Genomic DNA, 24,958 nt, shown 5'->3' on the forward strand with positions numbered 1-24,958 from the left:
ATAACCTAACATCACTCTCCTACTGCAATAAGGTCAAGTGTGACTGCATATAATATGTGCCTCCGCTGTTGCCATAAAATCATTTTTGAGAGGATAAGAGGATCCCTTATGCTACTAGACAGTCTGGTGGTCAATGTTTGATATAGATTTTAATTGCATTACAAGTTTTTACTGGTTCAGTACCATAGCAATATATGCATTTAAGGCAACCCGTATAATAATTACTTATTTTTTCTTGCTCTAAAAACACTAATTACAGGTTTCTCTTTTCAGTCCTACAGGACAAAGTATTTTTGAAAGGAGTCCTGTGTAGGAATATACGGGCAAATGATTTTCCAAGAAGATTTTTCCCATGACGGCTAACGCCCCAGTGACACCTTCTCAGGATGCAGAGAATCATTCCCACTTTATCCACTGCAGCCTCTGGAAAGCTTATAGATGTCAGAAGAGCTTAGAAGGCACATAACCTCTTGTATCCACTGGGTACCATACACTGAAGATATTAACCATCTAATGAGTAGGACCTCATTTACCGCAGCAGGGAATGGAGATGTGCACAGGAAACATACCAGGTAAATGTACTGAATGTGGCAAGGAGTTCATTGATTGTCTGTAGAAAGGGATATAAGAGAACCACAAAAGAAACGGGCACACACTACATTGAATGTGACGCAGCTTTCTATATGAAGTGAGCTGCTGGGCGCAATCTTAAGATCAGCACGGATAACCCTGATCCTGTGAAGGCAACTTAAAGGCCAAAAAACTACTGAGGAGTGGAGAATCCACAGGAGAAGGACTGGAACAGCTCTCAAGCCTAACTTTGCATGGTGGAAATCCTGGTAGAAACTCGTCCCCAAATGTCGGCAAGTTGAAGCCACTGATACCCCATGTCCCGCATAACCAGCTAAACACCACCACCTCTGGCCCTGGGGATGGCTGACGTGGTTTCCGAAGTACATTGTAAATGTTGATGACGGCACAGGAGCACCTGCCAGAGTAGCATCTGAAGACAGTGAGCTGCACTTACGGAAGCTAAACGGGAAGTGTGTATTCATACAGAGCGTTGCGCTGGCATGCCCTGCCATCTTAATAATGGTCATTCCAGTCATTACTGTTATGCAAACACATACCTGCCCTAGTGATGTACTACCCTGTTGAGTGACTGTATATGAGTACTGACTTTATGAAAGTGTCTTTTAAGTAGAAAATGAATAAGACTTGCAACAATGTATTCAGGAGCTATTAGCTAATAACCCAGCTCAGCGGGTTATGCATTCACTGTTGAGCTATGTGTGCATTCTTCAGGACACAGGTTAGAATCCTGTCAAGGCCAACTCAGTCTTACATTCTGAGGTTGTTAAATGAAAACCAGCTTCACATGGGTAATATTAATTGTATATAAAATGTTTCTATGTACAGCACATTAGTGAAAGCAGTATATAAATAACACAATATAATTACCCGATGGAGAGAACATGTGAGCTCAATTGTAGAAGGATTCTGTTAGAATGAGTGAGACTCAATATTTGAATTGGGCAAAGTTGTTTGTAACACATCCCACTTAAAGAGACATCACATAGGCCTGCCACACACAGACCACTTAGATGTACTGCAGCAAATGATAAAGCTGTAATGACAAAGGAAAATGAAGCAGAAGAATCCCACTGAGATAAAATAATAACTCAACACCATCAAAATCATGCCAGTGAGAATCCATTTAAATATACTGAAATCATCAAGGCTTTCATTATAGATTGAAAGGTGATTGGGCACCTGACAAGCAATTCAAATGTTGTATGGCTAGGCAAACGTAATCAAGTAGGGAGCTGAGACTAGATCAGGCAACTCACAACACATGTATAAAGTGTGACAAAGTGTTCATTACAAATAAACCGCTCATCATGGATCGTAGAATGGACGCTTGCGAAAGAACACACGAATGCACACAGTGTCAAAAGGCGTTCATTAATAAGAGAGATCTGGTGCGACACCAGGCAGTACACACTGGAGTGAAACCATATAAATGTACAGAGTGTGAAAAGGAGTTCATTAGAAAGAGCGGGCTGATGCTACATCAGGCAGTACACACTGGAGTGAAACCATTTAAATGTACAGAGTGTGACAAGGCATTCATTACAAAAAGAGTTCTGATGATGCATCAGGCAGTACACACTGGCGTGAAACCATATACATGTACTGAGTGCGACAAAGCATTCATTGCAAGGAGAGAGCTGTTGCTACATCAGGCAGTACACACTGGAGTGAAACCATATAAATGTACAGAGTGTGACAAGGCTTTCGCTAGAAAGACACGCCTGGTGCTACATCAGGCAGTACACACTGGTGTGAAACCATATAAATGCACAGATTGTGACGAGGCATTCACTAGCAACACATCCCTGATGATACATCAGGCAGTTCACTCGGGCGTGAAACGATTTAAATGTACAGAGTGTGACAATGCTTTCATTTCAAAGAGGCAGCTGCTGCTACATCAGGCAGTACACACTGGCGGGAAACCATTTAAATGTACAGAGTGTGACAAGGCTTTCATTATAAAGAGAGAGCTGATGCTACATCATGCAGTACACACTGGAGTGAAACCATATAAATGTACCGAGTGTGACAAGGCTTTCAGTAGAAAGAAACACCTGACTTTGCATCAGGCAGTGCACACTGAAGTGAAACTATATAAATGTACAGAGTGTGACAAGGCTTTCATTACAGCGAGAGAGCTGATGCTACATCAGGCAATACACACGGGTGGAAATCTATATAAATGTACAGAGTGTGACAAGGCTTTCATTACAACGAGAGAGCTGATGCTACATCAGGCATTACATACGGGTGGAAATCTATATAAATGTGCAGAGTGTGACAATGATTTCACTAGAAATGCACAGCTAATGCTACATCAGGCAGTAAACACTGGAGTGAAACTGTTTAAATGTACTGAGTGTGACAAGGCTTTCGTTATCATACCACCCTGTGCTACCTTGATGTTCTATGTTTCTACGGCTCTGTGAGTGCCCTGAGGGCGTGTTGGCGCTATACAAAAAACCAATAGAATAGAATTACAAAGAGAGAGCTGATGCTACATCAGGCAGTACACACTGGAGTGAAACCATTTAAATGTACAGAGTGTGAGAAGGATTTCACTATGAAGGCACAGCTAATTCTACATCAGGCTGTACACACTGACCTGAAACCATACAGATGTACGGAGTGCGGCAAGGCTTTCAATACAAAGCAACAGTTGATGCTACATCAGGCAGTACACACTGATGTGAAACCATATACATGTGCCGAGTGTGACTAGGCTCTCATTGTAACGGCACGGCTAATGCTAATGCTACAGCAGGCTGTACACAGTGGCCTCAAACCATATAAATGTTCAGAGAGTGACAAGGCTCTCTTTCATTAGTAGAGGACAGCACATGGTACATCACACAATATACACTGGTGTGAAACCAAAGAGTGTGACAAGGCTTTCGTTACAAATAGTCTATTGAGGCAACATCGGGCTGTACACACTGGCCTGAAACCATAAAATGGTGCAGAGTGTGACAAGGATTTCACTAGAAATATACAGCTGGCGTTACATCAGGCAGTTCACACTGGTGTGAGACCATATGCATGTATAGAGTGTGACAAGGCTTTCTTTACACAGAGAGAGCTGATGCTATATCAGGCAGTACACACTGGCTTGAAACCATATACATGTACAGAATGTGATAAGGCAAGGCTTTCACTAGAAAGACATTCCTAATGTACCATCAGGCATTACAAACTGGCATGAAACCCTGTAAATGTAGAGAGCGTGGCAAGACTTTTGTTACAAAAGGGTACCTGATCAGGCATCAGACAGTACACACTGATGTGAAACCATATAAATATACTGAGTGTGTCAAGGCCATCACTGTATATCCAAACCTGGTCAGCCACCATATCACACTGGTCAGAAACCATTTAAATGTACTGATTGTGACAAAGCTATGCTTTAAGACAGCATCAAAGAACGAACAGTGATGAGAAGCCATATAAATGAATCCAGTGTGGTAAGGCTTTCACTACAAAGACACAGCTGATGCCACATCAGGCAGCTCAAACTGGCATGAAACCCTTTAATTGTTCTGAGTGTAACAAGGCTTTCATTACAGAGAAGTGCCCAGACTGGCGAGAAACCCTATAAATGAACAGAGTGTAACTGCTTTCATTACAAACCAATAACTGGCCAGGCATCAAATCACTCACACTGGCCTGAGACGATATAAATTTATTGAGTGTGACAAGGGTTTGTTATCAAATAAAGAGCTGACGTGACATCAAGGAACTCACACTGGTGAGAAACCATTTAAGTGTGACAAGGCTTACAATACAGATAGCCAGCTGGTGCTACATCAGAGAGTGCACACTGGCCTGAAACCCTATAAATGTTATGAGCTAGAAAAAGCTTTCATTACAAAAACTGTTAATGCGCCATCAGAACGTAAACACTGGTGTGAAACCATATAAATGTACACAGTGTGACCAGTCTTTCTTTACAATTAATGACCTGATCAGGCACCAGAGAACTCACACTGGTAAGAAACCATACATAGGTTGTGTGTGGCAACATTTGCAGTCATTCAGAGGGTCTCTCAGTACACCCGAAATACCACACTGGTGAGAAATTGTATACATCTACTGAGTGTGGCAAAGCATTCACTCAATCCGGTCATCTCTTAGTGCATCTAAAATACCACACTGGTGAGAAACTATACAAATGTCCTGAGTTTGACAAGGCCTTCATAGTTGGTCAGTCATCAAAGAACTCATACTAGCTTGAAAACGCATAGTGCGGAATGTGGCATATTTTCTGCCAAAAGCATTCTATCATTACATCAGAAATGCTGCTCTCTGTGAAACAATATAAGTGTTCAAAAGTGTAGCAAGACTTTCAAATCAAACAGTTAATTAATACAATACCATCTTGGCCCTACTCATGAGAATGAATGTGAATGCTCTGATGGTGATCAGGTTTAGAATAATATATTGATGCATCAGAGAATTCATCCAAGTGGGACGCCATAGGAATGTTCTCACTGTAAACATGTCTTTTATCACAAAGATTCAACTGCTGCGTCTGCGAGGTTATTAATGTGCGCCGTCATATACAAGTGAACTCTCCCAGAGCGGAACAATGTATGTGTCCTGGGTGTTAAAGCTTTGAGGCGGACATTTGCTCTATTATAACATCAGAACTACTTTACCCTGTGTATGGTAGAAGAGAGAATAGGGTTATTATCAGGGATTTGAGAAAGTACATAGGCTGATGACTGTAAGTAAAGTAGGTGAGCAACGGGTAGTATTCTTTGACTGTATTGGTCCTCTGCCTCGGTGGCTAATTCAGAACGAATCCATTCTGTATTATGCTAGACTTATTCTAGGGCAACACACCCCTTCCCACCTTTTTGAGAATACCCTCGAGTAGATTTATTCCTGAGCGAAGTCCATGACAGCACAGGGTTGTGGGTGCCCCTTGGTTGCAATCTTGCAATATCTCCAAGAAGCACATACATATACTCCGACCTTTGCAAAAAAGAAGCAGGTTTTGAAGATGGACAGTAAACCGATAACAAGGTCTCAAATGCAGCTGTCAAAAAATGAAGAGATCCAGTACACAAAGTGCAAAGAAAGATGTAACCATGTTTGTTCTTCCAGTAATGAACTCTGTATTTTATGATTGGTTGTGTGTTCCTGTTCCTTCTGCATTTGTGGCTCTCATGGTTTCCTTGTGTATCTTTTTTTAATTTTAAATGTTAAGATTTTTTAAATGTGTTTATCCTTCTAAGTAGAACGTTTTCAATTTAGGAATGGACTTAGGGTATGTATTGTATTCATTTTATTTACTTGTCTTTATTTTAATTAAGTTTGTTTAATCATCTGTGTGTGCTCATACATAAAAATGTTAATTTTGCAAAATAATACTACACTGGTGTGAAACCATATCAATATTCTGAACCGTATAAGGGACAGCAGTTGTTACAGCCAGGAGGCACGATTTCATTGTATGACGTGTGACACAGCTTGCATGAAAACAATCTATGTCACTGAGAATCACTTTGAATATACTGAGTGTAACAAGGCTTTCATTATAAAGGAACATCTCATGCTAAGGTTGATGGGAAATTTCATGGAGCAGGTAAGGAATCCCAGAACATTCTGCTTTCATGCTGCCTCTCCCCCACAACTTAGGTGGGCAAGGTGGCCTTCACTGAAACTCCGTATCTTACTGGCCTGTATTCTGTTGGAGTGCAAGCCTCATCGCCCAACCCAAATATTTGCTTTGGGGGTAGGAATCCCCCAGCACAGGACCCCCCCACTCTGTAAATGAAATGGTTGTGGCGCAGAGGCACTGCATCAACAACGCTGCACAGAGCAAAGCCTGTATAAATGTAGCAAATGGCAGAAGGTGTTCATTGTAAAGGTGAATCTGACTAGATGCTGGAGAAAATACACTGCTGCCAAATCCATATGAAAGTATCAGTTTGGCAGCATATGAGTTTGGCAGCAGTTTCTTTGCAATAGAACAACTGATATTACTTCCAAGCCCTTGCATTACCACAAAAACCCTATACATGCACAAAGTCTGACAAAGCCTTCGTTTCATAGGGACATATGATGCTAGACCAGAACGATTCCACACAGAAAAATCCACAAAATGTCCTTATGATTATGGTTTATAGAGCACAGCAATAGCCACCAGAGTGATCTCTTAATTCTGTGACCGAAAAGGGGAGTGGAGGCGGCACGACCGCTATTGTCTGAAAGAGCCACGTGTCAGGAGCCAGGAATGAGATTTGGACACAAAGGTTCATAGTTTTGGTCAACGACTTTTATTTTAAATTTCGGGGGTAGGAAAAGGCCTCTATGTACCTGCACTGGAGATGTTTTCCTACCTGAGATCAAAACTAAGAGTCTGGCAATGTCAGAATGTCCAAAGCAAAACTGTCCCGGGTCCAAAGTACTATTCTCGCCCACACACTCTAACAAAATAAACTCTAATGTCAAAATGGTAATGTCTTTGGCCTCAAGTGGTTTATAAATGTCAAGTGAAGAATGCGTAACTCCAACACAAAAGTTCCAGAAGGGCAGAGTTCCTTATTCCAGAGGGTGGTCCCTTCCCCTGTATTTCTCTTCCCTCTGTTGTATGTTTAAAGATATCAGTTCCTTGAATTTCTCTAAATCCACAATGCAACTGTTCCACAAAAACAACTGGGTTCTTTATCCTTATCTCGTTAGGATGCCTGGTGTGCTCTCCTACCAGGTTTTCACTTCTTGTTTCTTTGGTTTCGCATAACCTTAGTTAGGTCCTAATATATCTTTCTCAGGACCTCTCTTGCTGATATACTTCATGTATACTGTTCAATTTGTCTTTGCCTGGTGCATTTCTCTACCAGGACATTCCTGTGTAAACACTCTTACCTGGTATATTCTCCTGCCAGGGCTTTCTTCGGTACACTTTCAATTGCCTGTTATACTATCCTGCCAGGGCCTTTCTCCAATGTGTATTGCATACACCTGCAAAATCTAAAGCCTCTTCCTGTTTGCTTTCACTTTTTTTATAAAGGGTTCAGTTTTTCCATCTCCATCAAAGCTTTCATTCGCATGTTTTAGATTTATTTGCTGTCAGCACCTCGGCTGGTACGCCCCGGTATCACTACTTCCCTTTAGGGAACTTACCGATCTTGCTGGCTTTTTTTTCTTGTCCTGTGGGTAGCCAGAGGAGGTTGTTCAGTTTCTCTCTCTGCTTCTCCTCCTCATCCAGTACACTCCCAGCGGCTCCTGCTGGGCTCTTCTGCTTTCTATTTGGCTTTGGTAAGTACAATGCTGCCGCTCTGCACCTGTAAACGCCCAGGAGCCATGTGCTGGTTTCTGGCGTTCTCGCAATCTTATCAGTCTCGCAGTCAGCTTCCCACCTCTGCCTTCCTGAGCTGGATGGCTCCATGACAGCCTATGCAGCTCCACTGTCTCTCGGTGCGTCCTGAGAGTAGCACCCTTCCAGCAGCGTGCCCTGATCAGCTGTGGCTGGGATTTCAATCCCCCGGCTACAGGACTGTACTCACAACAAGTAGAGCGCAGCCTGCACTCTTGGTCCTTTCCACTCTGCATTACTCGGCTCCTCTTCCTCGTCCCAGTACTCTCGCAGTTATAGGAATGGAAGTCCCTTCTTGATGTTGAATCTGTATAAATGTCTTTCAAGGTGTTTGAAGGCAAGGTAGCTCTTTCTAACTTGTAAGTAAAGTCTGGGAAGACATTTTTCTGAAGGGTATGTTTGTTCTGGATGGTTTATACACTGATCTTGTTGGATGGTTTTCCGTACCCTTCCTAGGTGGATGAGGGGAGGTGTAACAATATGCCATTAAGGCATTGGTCATGAATGGGGTATCCTCAAAAGAAGAAGGGCAATACCATGTCTCATCCAATGGTGCTCTGCTACTCCGCCAGATGTTATCTCCCATCATGTGATCCTCCCTCCTATAGATGCCCCCTGGGTCAGGATAAGGTAGCGTCTGCCATCCCCTGGCCACATGGGGAGAGGTTGTTGCCAGGAAACAAGTGATGGTACCATTGGATTCATAACACACGTCATCAGCATCTGTTCTGAATCTGAATTATGATACCTTGAACTGCTTCTCTGCTTTACCAGATAATATAAATGTAGAACTCACTAAGACACTGGACATTATGATGCTATGAACTTCCTCTCCACCTTACCAGACAATATAAATGTAGAACTCACTAAGGCACTGGACATTATGATGCTGTGAACTGCCTCTCCGCCTTACCAGATAATATAAATGTAGAACTCACTAATACACTGGACGTTATCCTATGAACTGCCCCTCTGCCCTACCAGACAATATAAATGTAGAACTCACTAAGACACTGGACGTAGTGATGCTATGAGCTGCCTCTCCGCCTTACCAGATAATATAAATGCAGAACTCACTAAGACACTGGACATTAAGATGCTGTGAACTGCCTCTCCGCCTTACCAGACAATATAAATGCAGAACTCACTAAGACACTGGACATTATGATGCTGTGAACTGCCTCTCCACCTTTTCAGACAATATAAATGCAGAACTCACTTAGACACTGTACATTATGATGCTGTGAACTGCCTCTCCACCTTACCAGACAATATAAATGTAGAACTCACTAAGACACTGGACATTATGATGCTGTGAACTGCCTCAGGGCCTTACCAGACAATATAAATGTAGAACTCACTTAGACACTGGACATTATGATGCTGTGAACTGCCTCAGGGCCTTACCAGACAATGTAAATGCAGAACTCACTAAGACACTGGACATTAAGATGCTATGAACTGCCTCAGGGCCTTACCAGACAATGTAAATGCAGAACCCACTAAGACACTGGACATTAAGATGCTATGAAATGCCTCAGGGCCTTACCAGACAATGTAAATGCAGAACTCACTAAGACACTGGACATAATGATGCTATGAACTGCCTCTCCGCCTTACCAGACAATATAAATGCAGAACTCACTAAGACACTGGACATTATGATGCTATGAACTGCCTCATGGCCTTACCAGACAATATAAATGCAGAACTCACTAAGACACTGGACATTATGATGCTATGAACTGCCTCTCCGCCTTACCAGACAATATAAATGCAGAACTCACTAAGACACTGGACATTATGATGCTATGAACTGCCTCTCCGCCTTACCAGACAATATAAATGCAGAACTCACTAAGACACTGGACATTATGATGTTATGAACTGCCTCTCCGACCTTACCAGACAATATGAATGCAGAACTCACTAAGACACTGGACATTATGATGATGATGCTATGAACTGCCTCTCCACCTTACCAGACAATATAAATGCATAACTCACTAAGACACTGGACATTATGATGCTATGAACTGCCTTGCTGCCTTACCAGATAATATAAATGTAGAACTCACTAACTCACAGTGTTATGATGCTATGAACTGCCTCTCCGCGTTACCATATAATATAAATGTAGAACTCACTAAGACACTGGACATTACGATGCTATGAACTGCCTCTCCGCCTTACCAGATAATATAAATGTAGAACTCACTAAGACACTGGACATTAAGATGCTATGAACTGCCTCTCCACCTTACCAGACAATATAAATGCAGAACTCACTAATACACTGGACATTATGATGCTGTGAACTGCCTCTCCGCCTTACCAGACAATATAAATGCAGAACTCACTAAGACACTGGACATTATGATGCTATGAACTGCCACTCCGCTTTACCAGACAATATAAATGCAGAACTCACTAAGACACTGGACATTATGATGCTGTGAACTGCCTCTCCGCCTTACCAGACAATATAAATGCAGAACTCACTAAGACACTGGACATTATGATGCTGTGAACTGCCTCTCCGCTTTACCAGACAATATAAATGCAGAACTCACTAATACACTGGACATCATGATGCAGTGAACTTCCTCTCCGCCTTACCAGACAATATAAATGCAGAACTCACTAAGACACTGGACATCATGATGCTGTGAACTGTCTCTCCACCTTACTAGATAATATAAATGCAGAACTCACTAAGACACTGGACATTATGATGCTATGAACTGCCTCACGGCCTTACCAGACAATATAAATGCAGAACTCACTAAGACACTGGACATTATGATGCTATGAACTGCCTCATGGCCTTACCAAACAATATAAATGCAGAACTCACTAAGACACTGGACATTATGATGCTATGAACTGCCTCTCCACCTTACCAGACAATATAAATGCAGAACTCACTAAGACACTGGACATTATGATGCTATGAACTGCCTCATGGCCTTACTAGACAATATAAATGCAGAACTCACTAAGACACTGGACATCATGATGCTATGAACTGCCCCTCCACCTTACCAGATAATATAAATGTAGAACTCACTAAGACACTGGACATTATGATGCTGTGAACTGCCTCTCCGTCTTACCAAACAATATAAATGCAGAACTCACTAAGACACTGGACATTATGATGCTGTGAACTGCCTCTCCGCCTTACCAGACAATATAAATGCAGAACTCACTAAGACACTGGACATTATGATGCTGTGAACTGCCTCTCCGCTTTACCAGACAATATAAATGCAGAACTCACTAAGACACTGGACATTATGATGCTGTGAACTGCCTCTCCGCCTTACCAGACAATATAAATGCAGAACTCACTAAGACACTGGACATTATGATGCTGTGAACTGCCTCTCCGCTTTACCAGACAATATAAATGCAGAACTCACTAAGACACTGGACATCATGATGCAGTGAACTTCCTCTCCGCCTTACCAGACAATATAAATGCAGAACTCACTAAGACACTGGACATCATGATGCTGTGAACTGTCTCTCCACCTTACCAGATAATATAAATGCAGAACTCACTAAGACACTGGACATTATGATGCTATGAACTGCCTCATGGCCTTACCAGACAATATAAATGCAGAACTCACTAAGACACTGGACATTATGATGCTATGAACTGCCTCATGGCCTTACCAGACAATATAAATGCAGAACTCACTAAGACACTGGACATCATGATGCTATGAACTGCCCCTCCACCTTACCAGATAATATAAATGCAGAACTCACTAAGACACTGGACATCATTATGCTATGAACTGCCCCTCCACCTTACCAGATAATATCAATGCAGAACTCACTAAGACACTGGACATTAAGAGGCTATGAACTGCCTCTCCACCTTACCAGATGCCATGAACTGCCTCTCCTCCTTACCAGATAATATAAATGCAGAACTCACTAAGACACTGGACATTATGATGCTGTGAACTGCTTCTCCGCCTTACCAGACAATATAAATGCAGAACTCACTAAGACACTGGACATTATGATGCTGTGAACTGCCTCCCCACCTTACCAGACAATTTAAATGCAGAACTCACTAAGACACTGGACATTATGATGCTGTGAACTGCCTCTCCACCTTACCAGACAATATAAATGCAGCACTCACTAAGACACTGGACATTATGATGTTGTGAACTGCCTCAGGGCCTTACCAGACAATGTAAATGCAGAACTCACTAAGACACTGGACATTATGATGCTGTGAACTGCCTCAGGGCCTTACCAGACAATGTAAATGCAGAACTCACTAAGACACTGGACATTAAGATGCTATGAACTGCCTCAGGGCCTTACCAGACAATGTAAATGCAGAACCCATTAAGACACTGGACATTAAGATGCTATGAACTGCCTCAGGGCCTTACCAGACAATGTAAATGCAGAACCCACTAAGACACTGGACATTATGATGCTATGAAATGCCTCTCCGCCTTACCAGACAATATAAATGCAGAACTCACTAAGACACTGGACATTATGATGCTATGAACTGCCTCTCCGCCTTACCAGACAATATAAATGCAGAACTCACTAAGACACTGGACATTATGATGCTATGAACTGCCTCTCCACCTTACCAGACAATATAAATGCAGAACTCACTAAGACACTGGACATTATGATGCTATGAACTGCCTCTCCGACCTTACCAGACAATATAAATGCAGAACTCACTAAGACACTGGACATTATGATGATGATGCTATGAACTGCCTCTCCACCTTACCAGATAATATAAATGCAGAACGCACTAAGACACTGGACATTATGATGCTATGAACTGCCTCCCCACCTTACCAGACAATATAAATGCAGAACTCATTAAGACACTGGACATTATGATGCTATGAATTGCCTCTCAGCCTTACCAGACAATATAAATGCAGAACTCACTAAGACACTGGACATTATGATGCTATGAACTGCCTCTCTGCCTTACCAGACAATATAAATGCAGAACTCACTAAGACACTGGACATTATGATGCTATGAACTGCCTCTCCGCCTTACCAGACAATATAAATGCAGAACTCACTAAGACACTGGACATTATGATGCTATGAACTGCCTCTCCGCCTTACCAGACAATATAAATGCAGAACTCACTAAGACACTATGATGCTATGAACTGCCTCTCCGCCTTACCAGACAATATAAATGCAGAACTCACTAAGACACTGGACATTATGATGCTATGAACTGCCTTGCTGCCTTACCAGATAATATAAATGTAGAACTCACTAACCCACTAAGACACTGGACGTTATGATGCTATGAACTGCCTCTCCGCGTTACCATATAATATAAATGTAGCACTCACTAAGACACTGGACATTATGATGCTGTGAACTGCCTCTCCGCCTTACCAGATAATATGAATGTAGAACTCACTAAGACACTGGACATTATGATGCTGTGAACTGCCTCTCCGCCTTACCAGACAATATAAATGCAGAACTCACTAAGACACTGGACATTATGATGCTGTGAACTGCCTCTCCGCCTTACCAGACAATATAAATGCAGAACTCACTAAGACACTGGACATTATGATGCTGTGAACTGCCTCTCCGCTTTACCAGACAATGTAAATGCAGAACTCACTAAGACACTGGACATTAAGATGCTATGAACTGCCTCAGGGCCTTACCAGACAATGTAAATGCAGAACCCATTAAGACACTGGACATTAAGATGCTATGAACTGCCTCAGGGCCTTACCAGACAATGTAAATGCAGAACCCACTAAGACACTGGACATTATGATGCTAAGAACTGCCTCTCTGCCTTACCAGACAATATAAATGCAGAACTCACTAAGACACTGGACATTATGATGCTATGAACTGCCTCTCCGCCTTACCAGACAATATAAATGCAGAACTCACTAAGACACTGGACATTATGATGCTATGAACTGCCTCTCTGACCTTACCAGACAATATAAATGCAGAACTCACTAAGACACTGGACATTATAATGCTATGAACTGCCTCCCCACCTTACCAGATAATATAAATGTAGAACTCACTAAGACACTGGACATTATGATGCTATGAACTGCCACTCCGCTTTACCAGACAATATAAATGCAGAACTCACTAAGACACTGGACATTATGATGCTATGAACTGCCTCTCCGCCTTACCAGACAATATAAATGCAGAACTCACTAAGACACTGGACATTATGATGCTATGAACTGCCTCTCCGCCTTACCAGACAATATAAATGCAGAACTCACTAAGACACTGGACATTATGATGCTATGAACTGCCTCTCCGCCTTACCAGACAATATAAATGCAGAACTCACTAAGACACTGGACATTATGATGCTATGAACTGCCTCGCTGCCTTACCAGATAATATAAATGTAGAACTCACTAAGACACTGGACATTATGATGCTATGAACTGCCTCTCCGCGTTACCATATAATATAAATGCAGAACTCACTAAGACACTGGACATCATGATGCTATGAACTGCCTCATGGCCTTACCAGACAATATAAATGCAGAACTCACTAAGACACTGGACATCATGATGCTATGAACTGCCCCTCCACCTTACCAGATAATATAAATGCAGAACTCACTAAGACACTGGACATCATTATGCTATGAACTGCCCCTCCACCTTACCAGATAATATAAATGCAGAACTCACTTAGACACTGGACATCATGATGCTATGAACTGCCCCTCCACCTTACCAGATAATATAAATGTAGAACTCACTAAGACACTGGACATTATGATGCTATGAACTGCCTCATGGCCTTACCAGACAATATAAATGCAGAACTCATTAAGACACTGGACATTATGATGCTATGAACTGCCTCATGGCCTTACCAGACAATATAAATGCAGAACTCACTAAGACACTGGACATTATGATGCTATGAACTGCCTCTCCACCTTACCAGACAATATAAATGCAGAACTCACTAAGACACTGGACATTATGATGATATGAACTGCCTCATGGCCTTACCAGACAATATAAATGCAGAACTCACTAAGACACTGGACATCATGATGCTATGAACTGCTCCTCCGCCTTACCAGATAATATAAATGTAGAACTCACTAAGACACTGGACATTATGATGCTATGAACTGCCTCTCCGCCTTACCAGATAATATAAATGCAGAACTCACTAAGACACTGGACATTATGATGCTGTGAACTGCCTCTCCGCCTTACCAGACAATATAAATGCAGAACTCACTAAGACACTGGACATTATGATGCTGTGAACTGCCTCTCCGCTTTACCAGACAATATAAATGCAGAACTCACTAAGACACTGGACATTATGATGCTGTGAACTGCCTCTCCGCCTTACCAGACAATATAAATGCAGAACTCACTAAGACACTGGACATTATGATGCTGTGAACTGCCTCTCCGCTTTACCAGACAATATAAATGCAGAACTCACTAAGACACTGGACATCATGATGCAGTGAACTTCCTCTCCGCCTTACCAGACAATATAAATGCAGAACTCACTAAGACACTGGACATCATGATGCTGTGAACTGTCTCTCCACCTTACCAGATAATATAAATGCAGAACTCACTAAGACACTGGACATTATGATGCTATGAACTGCCTCATGGCCTTACCAGACAATATAAATGCAGAACTCACTAAGACACTGGACATTATGATGCTATGAACTGCCTCATGGCCTTACCAGACAATATAAATGCAGAACTCACTAAGACACTGGACATTATGATGCTATGAACTGCCTCTCCACCTTACCAGACAATATAAATGCAGAACTCACTAAGACACTGGACATTATGATGCTATGAACTGCCTCATGGCCTTACCAGACAATATAAATGCAGAACTCACTAAGACACTGGACATCATGATGCTATGAACTGCCCCTCCACCTTACCAGATAATATAAATGCAGAACTCACTAAGACACTGGACATCATTATGCTATGAACTGCCCCTCCAGCTTACCAGATAATATAAATGCAGAACTCACTAAGACACTGGACATTAAGACACTGGACATTAAGAGGCTATGAACTGCCTCTCCACCTTACCAGATGCCATGAACTGCCTCTCCTCCTTACCAGATAATATAAATGCAGAACTCACTAAGACACTGGACATTATGATGCTGTGAACTGCCTCCCCACCTTACCAGACAATATAAATGCAGAACTCTCTAAGACACTGGACATTATGATGCTATGAACTGCCTCCCCACCTTACCAGACAATATAAATGCAGAACTCACTAAGACACTGGACATTAAGACACTGGACATTAAGAGGCTATGAACTGCCTCTCCACCTTACCAGATGCCATGAACTGCCTCTCCTCCTTACCAGATAATATAAATGCAGAACTCACTAAGACACTGGACATTATGATGCTGTGAACTGCCTCCCCACCTTACCAGACAATATAAATGCAGCACTCACTAAGACACTGGACATTATGATGTTGTGAACTGCCTCAGGGCCTTACCAGACAATATAAATGCAGAACTCACTAAGACACTGGACATTATGATGCTGTGAACTGCCTCAGGGCCTTACCAGACAATGTAAATGCAGAACTCACTAAGACACTGGACATTAAGATGCTATGAACTGCCTCAGGGCCTTACCAGACAATGTAAATGCAGAACCCATTAAGACACTGGACATTAAGATGCTATGAACTGCCTCAGGGCCTTACCAGACAATGTAAATGCAGAACCCACTGAGACACTGGACATTATGATGCTGTGAAATGCCTCTCCGCCTTACCAGACAATATAAATGCAGAACTCACTAAGACACTGGACATTATGATGCTATGAACTGCCTCTCCGCCTTACCAGACAATATAAATGCAGAACTCACTAAGACACTGGACATTATGATGCTATGAACTGCCTCTCCACCTTACCAGACAATATAAATGCAGAACTCACTAAGACACTGGACATTATGATGCTATGAACTGCCTCTCCGACCTTACCAGACAATATAAATGCAGAACTCACTAAGACACTGGACATTATGATGATGATGCTATGAACTGCCTCTCCACCTTACCAGATAATATAAATGCAGAACTCACTAAGACACTGGACATTATGATGCTATGAACTGCCTCCCCGCCTTACCAGATAATATAAATGTAGAACTCACTAAGACACTGGACATTATGATGCTATGAACTGCCACTCCGCCTTACCAGACAATATAAATGCAGAACTCACTAAGACACTGGACATTATGATGCTATGAATTGCCTCTCAGCCTTACCAGACAATATAAATGCAGAACTCACTAAGACACTGGACATTATGATGCTATGAACTGCCTCTCCGCCTTACCAGACAATATAAATGCAGAACTCACTAAGACACTGGACATTATGATGCTATGAACTGCCTCTCCGCCTTACCAGACAATATAAATGCAGAACTCACTAAGACACTGGACATTATGATGCTATGAACTGCCTCTCCGCCTTACCAGACAATATAAATGCAGAACTCACTAAGACACTATGATGCTATGAACTGCCTCTCCGCCTTACCAGACAATATAAATGCAGAACTCACTAAGACACTGGACATTATGATGCTATGAACTGCCTTGCTGCCTTACCAGATAATATAAATGTAGAACTCACTAACCCACTAAGACACTGGACGTTATGATGCTCTGAACTGCCTCTCCGCCTTACCAGATAATATGAATGTAGAACTCACTAAGACACTGGACATTATGATGCTGTGAACTGCCTCTCCGCCTTACCAGACAATATAAATGCAGAACTCACTAAGACACTGGACATTATGATGCTGTGAACTGCCTCTCCGCCTTACCAGACAATATAAATGCAGAACTCACTAAGACACTGGACATTATGATGCTGTGAACTGCCTCTCCGCTTTACCAGACAATGTAAATGCAGAACTCACTAAGACACTGGACATTAAAATGCTATGAACTGCCTCAGGGCCTTACCAGACAATGTAAATGCAGAACCCATTAAGACACTGGACATTAAGATGCTATGAACTGCCTCAGGGCCTTACCAGACAATGTAAATGCAGAACCCACTAAGACACTGGACATTATGATGCTAAGAACTGCCTCTCTGCCTTACCAGACAATATAAATGCAGAACTCACTAAGACACTGGACATTATGATGCTATGAACTGCCTCTCCGCCTTACCAGACAATATAAATGCAGAACTCACTAAGACACTGGACATTATGATGCTATGAACTGCCTCTCTGACCTTACCAGACAATATAAATGCAGAACTCACTAAGACACTGGACATTATAATGCTATGAATTGCCTCCCCACCTTACCAGATAATATAAATGTAGAACTCACTAAGACACTGGACATTATGATGCTATGAACTGCCACTCCGCTTTACCAGACAATATAAATGCAGAACTCACTAAGACACTGGACATTATGATGCTATGAACTGCCTCTACGCCTTACCAGACAATATAAATGCAGAACTCACTAAGACACTGGACGTTATGATGCTATGAACTGCCTCTCCGCCTTACCAGATAATATAAATGCAGAACTCACTAAGACACTGGACGTTATGATGCTATGAACTGCCTCCCCGTCTTACCAGATAATATAAATGCAGAACTCACTAAGACACTGGACATTATGATGCTATGAACTGCCTCTCCGCGTTACCATATAATATAAATGTAGAACTCACTAAGACACTGGACATTATGATGCTCTGAACTGCCTCTCCGCCTTACCAGATAATATGAATGTAGAACTCACTAAGACACTGGACATTATGATGCTATGAACTGCCTCTCCGCGTTACCATATAATATAAATGTAGAACTCACTAAGACACTGGACATTATGATGCTCTGAACTGCCTCTCCGCCTTACCAGACAATATAAATGCAGAACTCACTAAGACACTGGACATTATGATGCTATGAACTGCCTCTCCGCGTTACCATATAATATAAATGTAGAACTCACTAAGACACTGGACATTATGATGCTCTGAACTGCCTCTCCGCCTTACCAGATAATATGAATGTAGAACTCACTAAGACACTGGACATTATGATGCTATGAACTGCCTCTCCGCCTTACCATATAATATAAATGTAGAACTCACTAAGACACTGGACATTATGATGCTCTGAACTGCCTCTCCGCCTTACCAGACAATATAAATGCAGAACTCACTAAGACACTGGACATTATGATGCTATGAACTGCCTCTCCGCGTTACCATATAATATAAATGTAGAACTCAGTAAGACACGGACATTATGATGCTCTGAACTGCCTCTCCGCCTTACCAGATAATATGAATGTAGAACTCACTAAGACACTGGACATTATGATGCTGTGAACTGCCTCTCCGCCTTACCAGACAATATAAATGCAGAACTCACTAAGACACTGGACATTATGATGCTGTGAACTGCCTCTCCGCCTTACCAGATAATATAAATGCAGAACTCACTAAGACACTGGACATTATGATGCTGTGAACTGCCTCTCCACCTTACCAGACAATATAAATGCAGAACTCACTAAGACACTGGGCATTATGATGCTGTGAACTGCCTCTCCACCTTACCAGACAATATAAATGCAGAACTCACTAAGACACTGGACATTATGATGCTGTGAACTGCCTCTCCACCTTACCAGACAATATAAATGCAGAACTCACTAAGACACTGGACATTATGATGCTGTGAACTGCCTCAGGGCCTTACCAGACAATATAAATGCAGAACTCACTAAGACACTGGACATTAAGATGCTATGAACTGCCTCAGGGCCTTACCAGACAATATAAATGCAGAACTCACTAAGACACTGGACATTAAGATGCTATGAACTGCCTCAGGGCCTTACCAGACAATATAAATGCAGAACTCACTAAGACACTGGACATTATGATGCTATGAACTGCCTCTCCGCCTTACCAGACAATATAAATGCAGAACTCTGCCTTACCAGATAATATAAATGTAGAACTCACTAAGACACTGGACGTTACGATGCTATGAACTGCCTCTCCACCTTACCAGATAATATAAATGTAGAACTCACTAAGACACTGGACGTTATGATGCTATGAACTGCCTCTCCGCGTTACCATATAATATAAATGTAGAACTCACTAAGACACTGGACATTATGATGCTCTGAACTGCCTCTCCGCCTTACCAGACAATATAAATGCAGAACTCACTAAGACACTGGACATTATGATGCTATGAACTGCCTCTCCGCGTTACCATATAATATAAATGTAGAACTCACTAAGACACTGGACATTATGATGCTCTGAACTGCCTCTCCGCCTTACCAGATAATATGAATGTAGAACTCACTAAGACACTGGACATTATGATGCTATGAACTGCCTCTCCGCGTTACCATATAATATAAATGTAGAACTCACTAAGACACTGGACATTATGATGCTCTGAACTGCCTCTCTGCCTTACCAGACAATATAAATGCAGAACTCACTAAGACACTGGACATTATGATGCTATGAACTGCCTCTCCGCGTTACCATATAATATAAATGTAGAACTCACTAAGACACTGGACATTATGATGCTCTGAACTGCCTCTCCGCCTTACCAGATAATATGAATGTAGAACTCACTAAGACACTGGACATTATGATGCTGTGAACTGCCTCTCCGCCTTACCAGACAATATAAATGCAGAACTCACTAAGACACTGGACATTATGATGCTGTGAACTGCCTCTCCGCCTTACCAGATAATATAAATGCAGAACTCACTAAGACACTGGACATTATGATGCTGTGAACTGCCTCTCCACCTTACCAGACAATATAAATGCAGAACTCACTAAGACACTGGGCATTATGATGCTGTGAACTGCCTCTCCACCTTACCAGACAATATAAATGCAGAACTCACTAAGACACTGGACATTATGATGCTGTGAACTGCCTCTCCACCTTACCAGACAATATAAATGCAGAACTCACTAAGACACTGGACATTATGATGCTGTGAACTGCCTCAGGGCCTTACCAGACAATATAAATGCAGAACTCACTAAGACACTGGACATTAAGATGCTATGAACTGCCTCAGGGCCTTACCAGACAATATAAATGCAGAACTCACTAAGACACTGGACATTAAGATGCTATGAACTGCCTCAGGGCCTTACCAGACAATATAAATGCAGAACTCACAAAGACACTGGACATTATGATGCTATGAACTGCCTCTCCGCCTTACCAGACAATATAAATGCAGAACTCTGCCTTACCAGATAATATAAATGTAGAACTCACTAAGACACTGGACGTTACGATGCTATGAACTGCCTCTCCACCTTACCAGATAATATAAATGTAGAACTCACTAAGACACTGGACGTTATGATGCTATGAACTGCCTCTCCGCCTTACCAGACAATATAAATGCAGAACTCACTAAGACACTGGACGTTATGATGCTATGAACTGCCTCTCCGCCTTACCAGACAATATATATGCAGAACTCACTAAGACACTGGACATTATGATGCTATCATGGCCTTACCAGACAATATAAATGCAGAACTCACTAAGACACTGGACATCATGATGCTGTGAACTGCCTCCCTGCCTTACCAGCTAATATAAATGCAGAACTCACTAAGACACTGGACATTATGATGCTATGAACTGCCTCTCCGCCTTACCAGATAATATAAATGCAGAACTCACTAAGACACTGGACATTATGATGCTATGAACTGCCTCCCCGTCTTACCAGATAATATAAATGCAGAACTCACTAAGACACTGGACACTATGATGCTATGAACTGCCTCTCCGCCTTACCAGACAATATAAATGCAGAACTCACTAAGACACTGGACATTATGATGCTATGAACTGCCTTGCTGCCTTACCAGATAATATAAATGTAGAACTCACTAACCCACTAAGACACTGGACGTTATGATGCTCTGAACTGCCTCTCCGCCTTACCAGATAATATGAATGTAGAACTCACTAAGACACTGGACATTATGATGCTGTGAACTGCCTCTCCGCCTTACCAGACAATATAAATGCAGAACTCACTAAGACACTGGACATTATGATGCTGTGAACTGCCTCTCCGCCTTACCAGACAATATAAATGCAGAACTCACTAAGACACTGGACATTATGATGCTGTGAACTGCCTCTCCGCTTTACCAGACAATGTAAATGCAGAACTCACTAAGACACTGGACATTAAGATGCTATGAACTGCCTCAGGGCCTTACCAGACAATGTAAATGCAGAACCCATTAAGACACTGGACATTAAGATGCTATGAACTGCCTCAGGGCCTTACCAGACAATGTAAATGCAGAACCCACTAAGACACTGGACATTATGATGCTAAGAACTGCCTCTCTGCCTTACCAGACAATATAAATGCAGAACTCACTAAGACACTGGACATTATGATGCTATGAACTGCCTCTCCGCCTTACCAGACAATATAAATGCAGAACTCACTAAGACACTGGACATTATGATGCTATGAACTGCCTCTCTGACCTTACCAGACAATATAAATGCAGAACTCACTAAGACACTGGACATTATAATGCTATGAATTGCCTCTCCGCCTTACCAGACAATATAAATGCAGAACTCACTAAGACACTGGACATTATGATGCTATGAACTGCCTCTACGCCTTACCAGACAATATAAATGCAGAACTCACTAAGACACTGGACGTTATGATGCTATGAACTGCCTCTCCGCCTTACCAGATAATATAAATGCAGAACTCACTAAGACACTGGACGTTATGATGCTATGAACTGCCTCCCCGTCTTACCAGATAATATAAATGCAGAACTCACTAAGACACTGGACATTATGATGCTATGAACTGCCTCTCCGCGTTACCATATAATATAAATGTAGAACTCACTAAGACACTGGACATTATGATGCTCTGAACTGCCTCTCCGCCTTACCAGATAATATGAATGTAGAACTCACTAAGACACTGGACATTATGATGCTATGAACTGCCTCTCCGCGTTACCATATAATATAAATGTAGAACTCACTAAGACACTGGACATTATGATGCTCTGAACTGCCTCTCCGCCTTACCAGACAATATAAATGCAGAACTCACTAAGACACTGGACATTATGATGCTATGAACTGCCTCTCCGCGTTACCATATAATATAAATGTAGAACTCACTAAGACACTGGACATTATGATGCTCTGAACTGCCTCTCCGCCTTACCAGATAATATGAATGTAGAACTCACTAAGACACTGGACATTATGATGCTATGAACTGCCTCTCCGCCTTACCATATAATATAAATGTAGAACTCACTAAGACACTGGACATTATGATGCTCTGAACTGCCTCTCCGCCTTACCAGACAATATAAATGCAGAACTCACTAAGACACTGGACATTATGATGCTATGAACTGCCTCTCCGCGTTACCATATAATATAAATGTAGAACTCAGTAAGACACGGACATTATGATGCTCTGAACTGCCTCTCCGCCTTACCAGATAATATGAATGTAGAACTCACTAAGACACTGGACATTATGATGCTGTGAACTGCCTCTCCGCCTTACCAGACAATATAAATGCAGAACTCACTAAGACACTGGACATTATGATGCTGTGAACTGCCTCTCCGCCTTACCAGATAATATAAATGCAGAACTCACTAAGACACTGGACATTATGATGCTGTGAACTGCCTCTCCACCTTACCAGACAATATAAATGCAGAACTCACTAAGACACTGGGCATTATGATGCTGTGAACTGCCTCTCCACCTTACCAGACAATATAAATGCAGAACTCACTAAGACACTGGACATTATGATGCTGTGAACTGCCTCTCCACCTTACCAGACAATATAAATGCAGAACTCACTAAGACACTGGACATTATGATGCTGTGAACTGCCTCAGGGCCTTACCAGACAATATAAATGCAGAACTCACTAAGACACTGGACATTAAGATGCTATGAACTGCCTCAGGGCCTTACCAGACAATATAAATGCAGAACTCACTAAGACACTGGACATTAAGATGCTATGAACTGCCTCAGGGCCTTACCAGACAATATAAATGCAGAACTCACTAAGACACTGGACATTATGATGCTATGAACTGCCTCTCCGCCTTACCAGACAATATAAATGCAGAACTCTGCCTTACCAGATAATATAAATGTAGAACTCACTAAGACACTGGACGTTACGATGCTATGAACTGCCTCTCCACCTTACCAGATAATATAAATGTAGAACTCACTAAGACACTGGACGTTATGATGCTATGAACTGCCTCTCCGCGTTACCATATAATATAAATGTAGAACTCACTAAGACACTGGACATTATGATGCTCTGAACTGCCTCTCCGCCTTACCAGACAATATAAATGCAGAACTCACTAAGACACTGGACATTATGATGCTATGAACTGCCTCTCCGCGTTACCATATAATATAAATGTAGAACTCACTAAGACACTGGACATTATGATGCTCTGAACTGCCTCTCCGCCTTACCAGATAATATGAATGTAGAACTCACTAAGACACTGGACATTATGATGCTATGAACTGCCTCTCCGCGTTACCATATAATATAAATGTAGAACTCACTAAGACACTGGACATTATGATGCTCTGAACTGCCTCTCTGCCTTACCAGACAATATAAATGCAGAACTCACTAAGACACTGGACATTATGATGCTATGAACTGCCTCTCCGCGTTACCATATAATATAAATGTAGAACTCACTAAGACACTGGACATTATGATGCTCTGAACTGCCTCTCCGCCTTACCAGATAATATGAATGTAGAACTCACTAAGACACTGGACATTATGATGCTGTGAACTGCCTCTC

General features: G+C 41.9%; 2 protein-coding genes across 3 annotated transcripts in view; both read left to right on the plus strand.

The window, feature by feature from the left end:
• Window positions 1-6,158, plus strand: part of LOC138480712 (zinc finger protein ZFP2-like) — a 65,949-nt gene extending 59,791 nt beyond the window's left edge. For both annotated transcript variants that reach the window (XM_069612418.1, XM_069612419.1), the window contains exon 2: window positions 274-6,158. In XM_069612418.1, coding sequence (XP_069468519.1) covers window positions 1,902-3,026 — 1,125 coding nt within the window. In that variant the 5' untranslated portion in view covers window positions 274-1,901 and the 3' untranslated portion in view covers window positions 3,027-6,158. The remainder of the gene's footprint in view (window positions 1-273) is intronic.
• The window catches only part of LOC138480711 (zinc finger protein 729-like), a 664,715-nt gene that overhangs the window by 174,525 nt on the left and 465,232 nt on the right, over window positions 1-24,958 (plus strand). The gene's annotated exons all lie outside the window — the stretch shown is intronic.

Source organism: Ambystoma mexicanum, chromosome 5p (genome assembly GCF_040938575.1).
Source record: "Ambystoma mexicanum isolate Mex_15411 chromosome 5p, UKY_AmexF1_1, whole genome shotgun sequence".
Taxonomy (NCBI): Eukaryota; Metazoa; Chordata; class Amphibia; order Caudata; family Ambystomatidae; genus Ambystoma; species Ambystoma mexicanum.